The sequence below is a fragment of the Grampus griseus genome, assembly GCF_964374135.1.
Source record: "Grampus griseus genome assembly, chromosome: 19".
NCBI lineage: Eukaryota > Metazoa > Chordata > Mammalia > Artiodactyla > Delphinidae > Grampus > Grampus griseus.
This window is the reverse complement of record NC_139013.1, coordinates 39890795-39906953: the sequence shown is the minus strand read 5'-3', so window position 1 is coordinate 39906953 and position 16159 is coordinate 39890795. Positions and strand designations below refer to the sequence as shown.

Genomic DNA, 16159 nt, shown 5'->3' with positions numbered 1-16159 from the left:
GCGGCCGGCCCGGCGGCCGGGTGGCCCAAGGAGCTCCGACGAGAAACGGTAGCGGCGGGTGAGCACAGGAAGCCTGGGGCCTCGGCGCGCACTGCAGCCACCTGCTCCTCCTGCAGCGGAAGGTAAGCGCCGCTTCCTGCCAGGCCGCCCCCGGCCCGGCTCCTCCCTGCCAGGCCTCCGCGGGCTGGGAGAAGTCGCGCGGGTACGACGGTGTAGGAGGGGGGCAGATCCCAGCTGCCCGCCCGCGCCGTCGCTCAGGAGCTACTCCGTTAGGGCAGACCTGGGGAGGGAAGGGAGAGGTGTGGCCGGGAGGGTCTCGCGTGTCGCGTGCCTCTTTCGGTTCCTACCCCACTACTTCCACCCCGCGCCACAGTCCCCGCCGCGAGCACCAGGGGGCGCCGCCCGCTCGGAGATCTCTGCGGCCCGCCTCGGTCCGTCCCCTCCAAAGCCCAGCGGGGAAGATGGACAGCACTTAGGACGCAAGGGGCGTCTGTTCAGAAAGGAGCATCGGATCCCTCCTAAACCTGGAGGGCCCTATCTGTTGCTCCTAACCTGGAGTCCCTCAACCCGTCGGAGAGTCACAAACTGTTGACAGGGTGGAAAAAACACCAGATGGGCCCCACAGCCTTCTCTGCGGCAGAGGTTCCTTAGCTTTCATCAAGTTCAAGCTGGGTCAGGGCCAGAAGATAGGGGTGTACCATCAGGGGGCAGCCAGCCCCAAGGGCTGCAGGGAGGGGTGGAGTGACTCATGAGCAAGGCAATGTATGTGTGTGTGGGGTCCTCTCATGTCTGCATTCTCCCTGAGCTGGAGAGAGTTTGAGGAGGGGGGAACCACTAGGAGAGAGGCCGAGGAGGCCATCAGGTCATGGGATGCATGATACCCTATAAAAGACCAGGGACCTAGGGACTTCCCTGGTGGTGCAGTGGTTAAGACTCTGCGCTCCCAATGCAGCGGGCCCGGGTGCAACCCCGGGTCAGGGAACTAGATCCCACGTACATGCCACAACCAAGGAGCCCGCCTGCTGTAACCAAGACCCGGTGCAACCAAATAAATAAATAAAATAAATATTAAAAAAAAAAAAACCAGGGACCTAGATTCCTGAGGGTTCACAGGAGGGGATTCCATTTTTTTCTTCTATTAGTCTAATTAAACTCTATGAGATAAGGAACAGCCCTCTACCCTGCCCACAGCTCAGCCAGGCAGAGGTGAAACAACCTGAGAGGAGGTGAGAGACACTGGGCAGAGTCTCTTGGTTTCTTTCCCATCTCCAGCTACCCCTCCTCACCTTGAGGCCTGGAGACAGTGGGAGCATTTTCCAGTCATCTGACTACCACCATCCCCCACAAAATCTCATCTCCCTTTGCTGAGGTCCACCATAGATTAGGACAAAGTAGAAATTGAATAGTAACAACTTGGAGGAAGCCCCCTTCCCTAAAGCAGCAGGGCCAGGTGTGATAGCCCAGGGCCGACAGGGCAGGACTCAGCCGGAGAGGGTGCTGAGTTCCTGCCAACAGAGGTGAGAGGATGTCCTGCTCTGCTGCCTCCCAACTTGAGAGAGAGTTCAGGTTAAGACTCTCACAAGAGACCACACAGAACCCACCAACTGCTTCTAGGGTGCGAGCTCAGCAGCTCTCACACACAGTATGGCCAAGTGGCCAAGAATGAAGGTTCTGAAAGCACACTGCCTGAATTCAAGTCCTGACTCCACCTCTTACTGGCTGTTTGACACTGAGTAAGTCACAATCTTTCTGCGCAACCAGTTCCTGTTTTGTAAGCTGGAGCTATTAACTTACCTTGAAGTGTAAGGATTAAATGTTTACAGAGGTGCTCACAACAGTGGCTGGAACTCAGGGAACACTCACATTTGCCAAGTCTTACCAGGGCAACCTTAAGACTCCAGAACAGAAGGATAGAAAACCCCCCTCACTGGGATTTTTCTGTTTCGAATGACAAGAATGAGAAATACAAGAGGGAATAAGTGCCAAAGGGTTCGAGCTGCTCCCAGGTGGAGGGCGTCTTGAGACCAACAGCTGCACTGGAGGCATAAGCCCCTGTCTAGTGAGTGCTGTGAGGACAAGCAGGGGGCTGCGGAGGAGGAAACCAGGATCAGCCTGGAGATTAGGATGGGGGGCCAGGCTAGCCACACATCTCCGTAACTGCTGGCTGTCAGGGTGGCGGTGACAGAACAAGCATAACTGCTATCAGAGACCAAGTGGGACTCAGCTCCCACAAGTGAGTGACTCATGAGAGGGAGAGAGGCCTTCAACTTGTTCAAGACTGTCTCTGTGTTCTAGACAGCATGACACTCCGTGGGTGCTCAGGAAATGCTAAAAGCTCATAATGAGGAATAAGCCCCGCCTGCACAGGGTGACAGGCCAGGCTGCAGCTCCCAGAACTGCCAGGAGGCTCCCGTCTCCCGTGTGGAGTAAGAGTGTGAAGGTTTCACATTCAATGGAGTCACACAGGATGTATCATGGGGCTATGCCAATGGAGGAATCTCCTTCCGGCCTTAGCTGCATCACAATGTCACTTTTCTTGCCCCCTCCCCAACCCAAACCAACCTACTTGTAAACAATTTGAATATATACAATTAGAACAGAAAAGCTATGCTGAAGATACAGATAAACTGCTTGCTGTTCTATGAAGAGATTTTCTGTTATACTTAAAAAAAAATTGTTGGGACTTCCCTGGTGGCACAGTGGTTAAGAATCCGCCTGCCAATGCAGGGGACATGGGTTTGAGCCCTGGTCCGGGAAGATCCCACATGCCGCGGAGCCACTAAGCCTGTGTGCCACAACTACTGAGCCTGTGTGCCACGACTACTGAAGCCCCCACGCCTAGAGCCCATGTTCCGCAACAAGAGAAGCCACAGCAATGAGAAGCCCGCACACCACAATGAAGAGTAGCCCCCGCTTGCCACAACTAGAGAAAGCCCGCGTGCAGCAATGAAGACCCAACTCAACCAAAAAAATAAATAAATAAAATTAATTTAAAAAAAAATTGTTTTGGGGGGTGGGGGTGGGGCGGCTGTGTGGCTTGCAGGATCCTAGTTCCCCGACCAGGGATCGAACCCGGGCCCCCTGCAGTGGAAGCGCAGAGTCCCAACCACTGGACCACCAGGGAAGGCCCTATGCTTAAAATTTTTAAAAAGCTATGTGGCCACTGAAACAACTCTGGTAGGGGGTGCTCTGGTTCCTGGTGGCAGTGGGGGTTAGCCCATGCCTGGGATGGAGACCAAATGCCCTGACAGCCTCGGGCCACTAACATTCAGTCCAAGTTGCTGATTGCCTGGTTCACAGTCCCAAGGCTCCTGACGATACCGATTTTTCTGGGAGACCCGACTGTATGGATACCACAAACCAGCTGAAGCCTTCACACAGCTTCTCCACTGTTACTTACTTTTCACTGAAAACTGGAATTCTGGTTAAAAAACCCTATAATTATCTCGAGATCATAAAAGCTATTTACGACAAACCCACAGCCAATATAATACTCAACGGTGAAAAGCCGAAAGCCTTCCCACTAAAATCTGGAAGAAGACAAGGATGCCCTCGCTCACCTCTTCTATTCAACACAGAATTGGAAGTCCTAGCCACAGCAAACAAGAAAAAGAAATAAAAGGTATCTAAATTGGGGGACTTCCCTGGTGGTGCAGTGGTTAAAAGCCGCCTGCCCATGCAGGGGACACGGGTTCGAGCCCTGGTCCGGGAAGATCCCACATGCCACGGAGCAGCTAAGCCCGTGCACCACAACTACTGAGCCCGTGTACCACAACTACTGAAGCACATGTGCCTAACAAGAAGCCCCCGCAGTGAGAAGCCTGCGCACCGCAACAAAGAGTAGCCCCCGCTTGCCTCAACTAGAGAAAGCCTGCGTGAAGCAACGAAGACCCAACGCAGCCAAAAATAAATTTTTTAAAAAAGTATCCAAATTGGAAGGGAAGAGGTAAAACTGTCATTATATGCAGATGATATGATACTATATATAGAAAACCCTAAAGACTCCACACAAAAACTACCAGAACCGATAAATGAATTCAGCAAGATACAAGATTAACATACTGGTTACACTTCTTTACACCAACAAGGAAATATCACAAAGGGAATGTAAAAAAAATACCTTTTAAAATCGCAATCCAAAAAATAAAATACTTAGGAATAAATCTCACCAAGGAGGTGAAAGACTTACAGGCTGAGAACTATAAAACATTAATAAAGGAAACTGAAGATGATTCAAAGAAATGGAAAGATACCCCATGCTCTTGGATTGGAAGAATTAATAATGTTAAAATGGCCATACTACCCAAAGCAATCTACAGTTTTAATGAGACCCCTATCCAGTTACCCATGATATTTTTCACAGAACTAGAACAAATAATCCTAAAATTCATGTGGAACCATAAAAGACCCAGAATTGCCAAAGCGATCCTGAAGAAAAAGAACAAAGCAGGAGGCATAACCCTCCAAGACTTCAGACAATACTACAAAGTTACAGTAATCAAAACTGGCATAAAAACAGACATATGGATCAATGGAACAGAGTAGAGAGCCCAGAAATAAACCCAAAGCTTCAGTCAATTTATCTTTGACAGCGGAGGCAAGAGAATATATAATGGGGGTTTCTCTGGTGGCGCAGTCGTTAAGAATCCGCCTGCCAATGCAGGGGACATGGGTTCGAGCCCTGATCTGGGAAGATCCCACATGCCACGGAGCAACTAAGCCCGTGCGCCACAGCTACTGACCCTGCGCTCTAGAGCCCACGAGCCACAGCTACTGAGCCCGTGCACCACAACTACTGAAGCCCACATGGCTAGAGCCCATGCACCACAACTACTGAAGCCCACATGGCTAGAGCCCATGCTCCACAACAAGAGAAGCCACCACAATGAGAAGCCCACTCACCGCACCGAAGAGTAGCCCCCGCTCACCGTAACTAGAGAAAGCCGTGCACAGCAATGAAGACCCAACGCAGCCAAAAATAAATAAATTAAAAAAATATATATATATATAATGGGAAAAAGACAGTCTCTTCAGCAAGTGGTATTGGGAAAGTTGGACAGCTGCATGTAAATCAATGAAGTCAGAACACACTCTCTCGCCATACACAAAAATAAACTCAAATGGCTTAAAGACTTAAACATAGACATGACACCATAAAACTCCTAGAAGGGAACATAGGCAAAACATTCTCTGACACAAATTGTACCAATGTTCTTAGGTCAGTCTCCCAAGCCAATAGAAATAAAAACAAAAATAAACAAATGGGACTTAATCAAACTTACAAGCTTTTGCACAGCAAAGGAAACCATAAAAACCTGAAAAGACAACCTATGGAATGGGAGAAAATACCTGCAAATGATGTGAATGACAAGGGCTTAATTTCCAAAATATACGAACAGTTCATACAACTTAACAAAGAAAAACAAACAACCGAAGCTAAAAATGGGCAGAAGACCTAAATAGCCATTTCTCCAAACAAGAAACACAGATGACCATATGCACATGAAAAGATGCTCAACATCACTAATTATTAGAGAAATGCAAACCAAAACTACAATGAGGTACCACCTCACACCAGTCAGAATGGCCATCATTATAAAGTCTACAAATAACATGCTGGAGAGGGTACGGAGAAAAGGGAACCTTCCTACACTGTTGATGGGAATGTAAGCTGGTGCAGCCAGTATGGAGGTTCCTCAGAAAACTAAACCATAATTCAAAAAGATACACGCACCCCTATGTTCAAAGCAGCACTATTTGCAACAGCCAAGACACGGAAACCACCTAAATGTCCATCAACAGATGAATGGATAAAGAAGATGTGGTACGTATATACAGTGGAATACTACTCAGCCATAAAAAAGAATGAAATAATGCCATTTGCAGCAACATGGATGCAACTAGAGATTATCATGCTAAGTAAGTCAGAAAGACAAATACCGTATGATATCACTTATATGTGGAATCTAAACTATGACACGAATGCACTCATCTATGAAACAGAAACAGAATCACGGACATAGAGAACAGACTGGTGGTGGTGGTTGCCAAGTGGGAGGGGGGATGGGGGAGGGATGGAGTGGGAGGTTGAGGTTAGCTGATGTAAGCTTTTATATATAAAATGGATAAACAACAAGGTCCTACTGTATAACACAGAGAACTATATTTAATATCATATGACAGGGGTCTTCCCTGGCGGTGCAGTGGATAAGACTCTGTGCTCCCAATGCAGGGGGCTCAGGTTTGATCCCTGGTCTGGGAACGAGATCCCACATGCATGCTGCAACAAAGAATTCGCATGCCACAACTAAGGAGCCCACCTCCCACAACTATAGACCCGGTGCAACCAAATAAATAAAAATGAAAAAAGGGCTTCCCTGGTGGCGCAGTTGTTGGGAGTCTGCCTGCCGATGCAGGGGACACGGGTTCGTGCCCCGGTCTGGGAGGATCCCGCATGCCGCGGAGCGGCCGGGCCCGTGGGGCACGGCCGCTGGGCCTGCGCGTCCGGAGCCTGTGCTCCACAACGGGAGAGGCCACAACAGTGAGAAGCCCGCGTACCACAAAAAAAAAAAAAAAAAAAAGAAAAAAAAATCCTATGATAAACCATAATGCAAAGTAGTATTAAATAAAAAAGAATGTATATATAACTTAATCAACATAACATACTGTAAATACTTCAATTAAAAAAAATTAACAAACAAAAAACCTATAATTAGTGGCCAAAGCTTTCATCTAAAAGGGGCTTGCCAAAGGAATCTACCCAGAAATGGCCAACAGCAGCAAAATGGTATTACACTAATGCATAAACTTCCTAACACACTCCCTTTCCATCCTGCTTCCTAGGTGCTAACAAGCAGCTGTGCTATCTAGGACTCTCTCCCCACAGCCTGGTGGTGGCACATCTGTCTCCCTTTCAAATGAACTTCTCTAGAGCAGACTGGGCCCAGCTTCTCTCTGTTCCCCTGCACTTGGCAGAGCTCAATGTATTTTGATCCCAGCTCTCCTTGAGCTGAGATCTCGAGGCCAGAGATTCCCATCAGCCCCTTCTCCTCTAAGCTCTGTGACCCACCTGCTCTACCACAGGCAACCGGCTCTTCAGTTGGATCATGGGGCTGGCAGCTGTATACACTCACCTCTCTACTCACATACCACTTTTGGGGCACTGAAACTTGCAGCAGGATGCACTCAATATTCCATCACCTGCCAAGATCATCTCTCATTTGCTAGAGAGGAAGTGGTCATCCTGGAAACATAGCTTGCATCTGAAGGGCGAGGAGGCCTGCACCGCCTGAGGCTACGCACATAGACCCCTCTGGGCCCCTCGTTAAGCAGGAATCACACAAGTTGGAGTGTTTGGAGCACTTGTTAATCCGTTATGATTTATTAGCTGTACAGCAGTAGATCCTCCTCCCCAGCTTTCAACCCCATTACATATTTTATTACAGGTCTCATGTTGGCGTCCTAAAATAATGAAAAATATCACACAGTACAGCTAAGTACAAAATGCATCAACCTAGAGTCTGATAGCTAACTGATGGCTCTCTTAAAAGCAATACACAGAAGAAAAAAGTGTTTGAAATCAGCAAGACTGAGGCTCTCTAAAAAACACATTTTAAACATGTGACAGTTCATGTGCAAGAATCACTTTTTAGTTGGTTTTGCTTCACATTATTATTTTTTGAAGATTCAAAGTTTAAATTACTGACCTAGTGAAATTTTCTGGCCCAGCTTTTAAGAGCTGCTGTGACCCACTCATAATCACCCTTCTGCTTTAACAGAGGATGTATAAAACACAAAATTCAGCTACAAACAAAGCAAAGAAAATGTAGATGGGAAATCATAACAAAGTTAATTGTACAAGGTTCAAATGCTGGCTCCATGGGCTGGAAAATTATGATCTTCCATGTGGGTGTCCGTCACTAGCGGGCAGCAGTCTGGGTGCCATTCTGCTACATGATTGTGATCCAATTCCTTGTCAACATTTACATACTACACTCTGTGGAAACTTAATTTGCAAGTAATTAAAATGCTGGGTTTTCTTACACTGCACTTTTCAACCTCTTAATTAATGGAAAAGATTAAAATGTAAAAAAAGTTATTTACAAGCTTGACCATACCAGAAACTTTGCCAAGAAAGAGGCAAAGTCTTCAGGACAGAAACCAATCGTAGCATGCCATACTACTGGTGTGCAACTGACTCCAAGCAAAGAGAGTCAGGGCAAAGCAAAAGCAAAAACCAGTTTAAAAGTCTAAGTCCTTCCCAAGTCTGCATTTACAATTAAAAACTCTCCTGGGAAGAAGACCATAGAACTCTGGGAAACCCAGTGGTGGTTTCTGGAGTGGTTTACCATAGCAAGAGAGAGGGTTCAATGTCTCTGTTTCCATCTAAGAAAACCAGTTAGGCGTCAACACTGTCCTCAGCACTTCACAGTAAACCCTCAGGGACTCAGAACATTCCATTATTTGCTAACATCAAACAGCAAGTTCTAGTTAAATCACATTTTTCTAACATCATCCTTGAAGTTTTAGTTCTCAGTATGTTTGGTAAAATGATGCTTTTCCCAAAGCCAAAAGAAGAAAGAAGGGAGAAAAATTAAGATGCGGGCCGTTTAAACACAGCCCAGAGCAGTCCTGGCAACGAGCGAGGCCCCGCCATCACCGGTCCATCATGCTGAGGATCATCTCGGGCGTGAGGTCTCCGTTGGGGGCGTCTGTGGCGGCTGGCTGGGGCTCCTCTTCCTCCCCCTCTGCGGGCTCTGCGTCTGGCTCTTTTTTGACTTCAACTATAATGTTCTCAATTGCACCTGTATTCTGGTCTTCGACCTGAATAATGGCTGTTGCTGGCAAAGAAGAGCATGAACAAAACAAATGCTCCATTAAAGCCCCCAAGGATTGCAAGGGTCTTTTCAGACTTGACACTAAATGAATGTCAGCAACACAGGAAAGCCTTAGATTCGATACAGAGAAAGTCAATCAAAAAGACCTAATAACCTAAAATGCGGCCATACACAAAGCCCCACTACTCTAGATACTATCAAAGAACAAAATGTTGACACTCCTCTTCATATGACTCCCAAATTGCGTATTAAAAAACTCATAAATTTGAGTTTAAATGTCATAAATTTGGGCTTCATAATACTGTGTGTGAGACAGGCAAAAACTAGGAATACTTCACAGAGTGTGGGATGTAGGTCCGTTTTAGAGATGACCCACCTATAGCAAAGAACCTGACATTTTTGAGTCTGAAGTCCTCCCAACACCCAGGGCCCTCCCGCCAGTTCACTCACTCAAATGTGTGTAGGCAAAATAGTTCCCGGGATCTTTAGAGTCAACCACCCCATTGCAATAAGACATCTGGACACGGGGCTCAGGGAGCATGTTAAAAAAATAGATGAAACCCTGTATTTGTTAAAGAAAGAAAAAAAAATTGCCAGCTTTTAGGAGATTCATGAATAGGACAGAGATCTGAGACCCTGCAGAGCCTGCTGTCACAAGGGCCACGTCCCGTACAGGACTGCTACGTGGTGTGACGTGGAGGGTGAACACCTCCTCTGTGTCCTCTCATAAATCAGGAGGCCAGCAATAGAATCCACCAGCCTCGATTTCTTAGGAGGGACAGTGTCAGCTCAGAAATTGCTTTTTCCCTCTATCTTTTAAAATTTGGCTGTTTTACGTTCATTACCACATCAATTTTGCCAGCTGACTATGACTCTGGTTGTTTTGTAAAACTCTCCCACATTAACAGTACCCACCTTGTAGAACATAAGTACCCTTCTACTCTGGATTTTCTCCTACTGAAACCTAACAGGCCTCTAGAGATGTTCCTCCGTAAAAACCAAAAAATCGCTTCCTGAGAGTTTGTTCCCAGTGTGACCTTAATTTGTTCTCATGGCTCAGTTCCCATCTACCCAAAGAATAAGGACCTGTCTGGCCTCCCCACGTGTTAGGAGAGGACGCCAGCCTGCTGTGCTGAGACAGTCAACTTACGCTGGGTCTGTTTGGGCTGGTTGGTTCTGCCAGGGGGGCGTCCTCTCCGCTTCTTGGCAGGTGGTGGGGCTGGGGTCACAGGCTGAGGCTCTGGCTCGGGTTCAATCTCCACGGCAGGCTCCTCCTCATCCTCATTGTCATCCAGGTCTGGCTCAGCATTTTCTTCTCATGAAATCAGGAAGAAGAGGTAGTGGGGCAAGGAGAAGAGTGGTGGAAGAAAAAATAACACACAAATAATCACATATTCTGTGAAGTCTAGTTACATATTTATTTTCATCGTTAAAAGCCCATTTAAAAAATGCTTTCACTGGAATTTTTGTTATCAGTGTTAACAGAGTACACTGGTATTGATGCAGAATAAGCAAATCAACCCAAATACTATTATTCATATTTTATGTGGACTGGATATTACTTTTTTCTCTAAGCTTTAGATATCAGAATATTGAGTTTTGAATTCTTAGAGGCAACTCCACAATATGCCAGTTATATTAAAAAAACCCACAAATGGTGTTCTAAGTTGAAAATGAAACAAATGTTCCCTCTACCTACTACACAAGGATAAAGCAGGACACTAAGCCTGATATGGACCCCTGAAGAGTGGTAGAAGGTGTGCATGCATGTCTGTGTGTATGAAGTTCTTGAAGCACCGTGAGGTCCTATTTACTAGGAAAAGCATAAGGCCAAGTTTTGGGATTTAATTTAATTCCCAGCTGTTCCAAACCTAACAGGTCATTCTTAACTCCCTTACCTTCTCCCGACTGCCATTATCACATAAAAGGAGAGGGAACTACTATAGAAAGAACACTGACGAGGAGCCTGATAATATGGCTTTGAGTCTCAGATCTCCTAAGTGTGTGACCTGGGACCATGACCACACTGAACCTCAGTTTCCTTGTGTAATCTCTAAAGCACTCCCAAGGATCACAAGGACTGAGATAATGTCTGTAATCATGCTCTGTAACTTACATTCTACTACATAATCACAGTTGATTTTTACACTGTACATCACAGTTTAAAAATTCTCCATTATTCCATTTAGGCTTCATTAAGTAAGAGATATTACCCTCATTTTATAGAAACAGAGAGAAGCTAAGTGATTTGTAAGGCACAACTAACCACAGTTTGGGGCTGTTCTGCTGCCCACACCTATAGGCAACCAAAGAGTTCTTGCTACCCCTCCCCCATTGCCAAGGCACAAAATGTACCCCGTCTGCCTTCCTCCAAGAAATGCAGGTTACAAGCACATTCTCTTTCTCTAGCACCAAATGTTTAAATTTAGAAGTCTGTGGGTAAATGCCTGATCTTCAGGACAAAATGCCTTATTTGCCAAGTGACTGAAATCCTAAGTGAAAATGTGGGGAACGTACTGGTACGTGGCAGAGTGTCAAGGACACGCTTTCCTGCTGAAGTTATTCAAGCCCCCTATTGCCTAAGTTGGCCCAATGCCTAGAAAATTAAACAAATTCAGTCAGAATTGGGGGAAAAAGCACACAAAGAAGGTTAATAGGGTCAAAGGCTTATTGGCTGGGAGAGACTTTGGCAAAAAGCCTTTGAAAATAGCAGTAGACTCTGCTGGTCAATTTCTGCCGATGGCCAACATGCAGAACTTCTGGGAGGGAACAAATATGACTGTGTAGCCTTCACCAGCCCAGAAATTCTGGGATAAAGAGACACTAGGGAGCTTCCCTGGTGGCGCAGTGGTTAAGAGTCCGCCTGCCGATGCAGGGGACGCGGGTTCATGCCCCAGTCTGGGAGGATCCCACATGCCGCGAAGCGGCTAGGCCCGTGAGCCATGGCCGCTGAGCCTGCGCGTCTGGAGCCTGTGCTCCGCAACTGGAGAGGCCACAACAGTGAGAGGCCCACGTACCGCAAAAAAAAAAAAGAGAGACACTAGGTATGAGGTCCAAAACCAAACACTGTGCTGTACAAACCAGCAGTGCAGAAGACAAAAGGAGGAACTGTAGAAACCTATTAGGAACTGTCAATAAACTCTGCAGGTGAAAGATGCTTCTGGTAAAGTACAATTAGAGAATAGAACTGGTCTTGTTGGGAGATGAACCACAGAAATGAACAGGGAAGAACCATAAGAAAAAAGGGTATGGGACAATGTCTGTGAGTAGGAGGCTCTGCAACGAAGAGCAACTACAGGTATCCTGAAGCTCAAGGTTATCTGTGGATCTCTGCTGGTACTTGAGGCCCTCTGACATTCCTTGGCACCTCCCAACAGTCCACTCAATTTCTTAGGCAAACAAAGGGATCCCACAAAATTCTCAGTAGAGAGTGATGCGCTTTATAAAAATTAAGCAAAGTGACATTTTAAAAGAGGCATTCACTTCAAACCGAGTGAATGAAGATATTGCTTAAAATAGATTTTCTACTAAAAAAGGCAGCAAAAAATAAACTACTCTTATGTTTAGATGAATATTCTCCCAGAAACAGTTAAAGTTCTGAATAGAAAAGTGAAGTCTTTATTAAGATAAAAAAACAAAAGGGACTTTGTTATAGATTTAAGTATTAAAAACCTAGTACTGGGGCTTCCCTGGTGGCGCAGGGGTTGAGAGTCCGCCTGCCGATGCAGGGGACAAGGGAAGATCCCACATGCCACGGAGCGGCTGGGCCCATGAGCCATGGCCGCTGAGCCTGCGCGTCCGGAGCCTGTGCTCCGCAACAGGAGAGGCCACAGCAGTGAGAGGCCCGCGTACCGCAAACAAACAAACAACAAAAAAAATCCTAGTACTTTCATGAACAAGTTTGATAATAAAACCAATAAAGTAACATAAGTTCTTTAACACATTTTCAGAAATTTCATTTCCTTCCCCACTATTTCTACTGACAAGCAATGCAGAAGACAAAATGAGAACTCCTTAGAAATACATTAGGCATCATCTATAAGTGCATTCTCCAAAACAAAACCCCTCTACATCCTTTTCCACAAAAACCTTAAATCTTTAAGTCACAGATGTGACTTCTTAACTGGCTGCCAGTAGCCCAAGTATCCACATTATAAAACCTAACACTATGGAATAAGTTTGTATAATCAAACGTGATTCCTACATTACCAACACCTTTGTTTGCCACCCCTTTCATGAGTCTAGCACCACAACGCATATACTTTCTGTCTGGATTTCATGACTAACACCCCAAAGAACATCAATGGTAGGAAAATAAGCAAAGTTTTAAATTATAAATGGAGAGATTAAGGTAGGAAGAGAAAGGCTGACCTTCATGGATTTGATCAACACATCTCAAGGCTAGGCTGACACAGGCAGTCAAACCAGAAGTTGGTCAGGATGCTTAAGCAACCTTCTTCATGTCCATTAGATTCACTGCTCAAATCTAGACCAGCTTCCTAAATGTAAAAGCTATGAACATAGAAAAGAAACTCTGCTGGCCTTAGAATATCACTAATCTGAGTAAATTGAGTAAAGATATTAATTTTGCTTCGGCTTTAACTGAACATAATATATAATATCTTATCAAGCAATGGAATGCCATGAGAAAAAAAAAAGAAAAAAAAAGAAAATTTGCTCCAGGGATAAACTAACTGCTGTTGTAAATATATACACACATCAGGAAGATTAGAGGTTTAAAGGAAGTATGAGAAACTGGCTTATCTCTGTAACCCAGCATGTCCATATGTAAATACACTGGAAACTCTGCACCAAAACCTGCCATGTATAACTAACTCAAGAAACAAGTTACTTACCACTGTCAGAGGAGTCTTCCTTTTTAGAGCGCATCTTTCTTTTCCTTCCACGTTTACTCTTCTTCGTTTCTCCTCCATTTTCCCCTTCTACACCATCTGGACCAGCACAATTATCAGCATGTCTTGCCATGGTATTCTAACAAAAGGAACAAAACCCTCTTTCACATTACTAAAAAAGGTAAGATTAAAATTGGAAGTTCTCTTTCAGTTTAATAAAAAAAACAACCGGGGGGCAGCGGGTGTTGGGGGGGGAATCCTATTAAGTCTCAATGTTCTAGTATCTGCTAAATGTGTCCTGAACATACTCTCCCCATCAGAGGAAATGGTCTCCATCTGGAGGGGGCAGGGAGAGAGACAAGGGTGGGCAAGAGAGGAGAGTTGCTCAGAAGATGAGGTTGGATCCTCTGAGCAGGGGAGAATCAGACCAACCTCCCTGTCCTGTGCAGACCTGACAAACATGGCCCTAAGTGAAGATCCAGGACAGAACTGTTAAAAAAAAAAAGTACTGAGTTCCCAGGACTTCCCTGGTGGTCCAGTGGCTAAGACTCCACACTCCCAAAACAGGGGGCCTGGGTTCGATCCCTGGTTAGGGAACTAGATCCTACATGACACAACTAAGAGTTCACATGATGCACCTAAAGAGCCCACATGCTGCAACAAAGATCCTGCAGGCCACAACTAAGACCTGGTGCGGCCAAATAAATAAATAAATAAAAATATACTGAGTTCCCCATCAGTGGAAGGGTTCACACATGGACAGAAAACATCAAAGTGGGGATGACTGACCCTTTTCCAAATGACAGTTCATCTCTATATTTATAAGCTCAGTGGAAAAAACTGCCCTGCTTTGCAGTGGAAGCTCAAGAACGTGGTATCAAGAACTGTAAGACAGGAAGTAAAGTTCTGACTCTTACCCGGCGTGTAAATGTTTTCCCACACTTAGAACAGACGAAGGCCGCGGGGACAAAGTTGGGGTCATGATAGCGTTTGAAGTGCATGTCAAGGAGCTGTTTCTGGCGGAAGGTCTTGTCGCAGTGGCTGCAGGCATAAGGCTTCTCTCCGGTGTGGGTGCGCTTATGCATGATCATGTGCCTCTCCTGAAAGAAAGTGGGGTGGGGAAGGTCTCAGAGCCTGTCCTAGGGCTGCTACCTCAGCCACCATCTGTGTGCGTGTAGCTGACAAGACCTTTCTCTCCCAAGGGTCTAGGCTCAAAGCTGCTTATTGAGAGGATAAAGTTAACCATACTGGGGTACAAAACTGCTTCCCCAAATCCTAGGACAGATACGCTCACTCCTGCTGGGCTGCTTCTGTAGATCACTCCCAAGCATCAGGCCCCAGAACCAGATTCTTCCCTTCTCTCAAGTCCGGGACTTACTTCCCATGGTTTTGAGAAAAGCTAGCAGTCTGCCTGGAGCAGGTGGAGGGTAGGGGAAGGTGTGACTGAATAAAACTGTCAGTTGGAACCAGACATGATACAATCGAGAAGCAGGACCTTCGGTGACAATCTCATAAACCACGTTTGAAAATATCCTTAAAAATAGTCACCATACAAGGTATATAAAAACCCCCTGATAAAACCTAACAATAATGGGACATCAACCGTTTTCTAACTATGAAAGGCTCTACCTGTCTGCAAGCGTAATCACACTGATCACACTTAAAGCGCTTCTCGTTCTTATGTGACTTCTGGTGCTGGATGAGGGCATAGCGCTCATGAAACACAGCATCGCAGTATCGGCATTTCTTGCCCTGCTCAATGTAGGAATGCTGCTTTCGCAAGTGGACACCTGAAAGCAAAATAGAAAGCGCGGTCCAACTTGTGAAAACACAAACAAGCATTTCAAAGAGTTAAGAATACATTTCTTTCTGCTTCTTAAAATAATTACTCTGGCTGTTATACAGAAAATGAATAAAAAGAATAACAGACGTGGGGAGACTAGTTGAGACGTTGAAACTGGATAGGTGAAAGAAGGTGGTGGTTTGGATAAAGGAGATGGCAGTGGGTACGGAGGGAAGGAGAAGAACTAAGAGTGATGAGAGACCTAAGAAGTTGAATCAACAGGATTGAGTGACTGGCCAGAGAGTGAGGAAGAGAAAGGTGGGTATCAGGAATGACCTCCAGGTTTCTGGCTTGGAAAACTGAGCAGATGGTGGGGCCATTTACTGAGACAAGGAATAGTGGAACAAGTCTGAAGCCCAAGCTGTGTTTATCTCTGGGGCAAGGGAGTAAAGGGCTTTTAGACCTTCAGTTTTGGACATGTTGAAGTTGAAATGCCAATGATATCAAGTAGGGATAGGGATGGCAAGGAATAGATGGGTACATAAGCCTAAATCAGAGGACAGATTTGGAGCAGGATTTGAGTGAGACCAAGAGAACTGATGAAATCACTAAGGCAAAGAAAGAAACAGTATGGGTCATGCCTTAAGAAACCTAACAGTTAAGGCCAGTGAGAGGAAAAAGGATTA

General features: G+C 45.7%; 1 protein-coding gene across 3 annotated transcripts in view; it reads right to left on the bottom strand.

The window, feature by feature from the left end:
- Positions 1-7367: 7367 nt before the first annotated feature.
- Positions 7368-16159, bottom strand: part of CTCF (CCCTC-binding factor) — a 49294-nt gene continuing 40502 nt past the window's right edge. For 2 of the 3 annotated variants that reach the window (XM_082677555.1, XM_082677554.1), the window contains 5 exons: positions 15320-15480; positions 14608-14790; positions 13694-13829; positions 9988-10149; positions 7368-8840 (listed from right to left, as the gene is read on the bottom strand). In XM_082677555.1, the coding sequence (XP_082533681.1) occupies positions 8656-8840; positions 9988-10149; positions 13694-13829; positions 14608-14790; positions 15320-15480 (827 nt within the window). In that variant the 3' untranslated portion in view covers positions 7368-8655. The remainder of the gene's footprint in view (positions 8841-9987; positions 10150-13693; positions 13830-14607; positions 14791-15319; positions 15481-16159) is intronic. The other variant, XM_082677556.1, reaches the window with a different exon arrangement.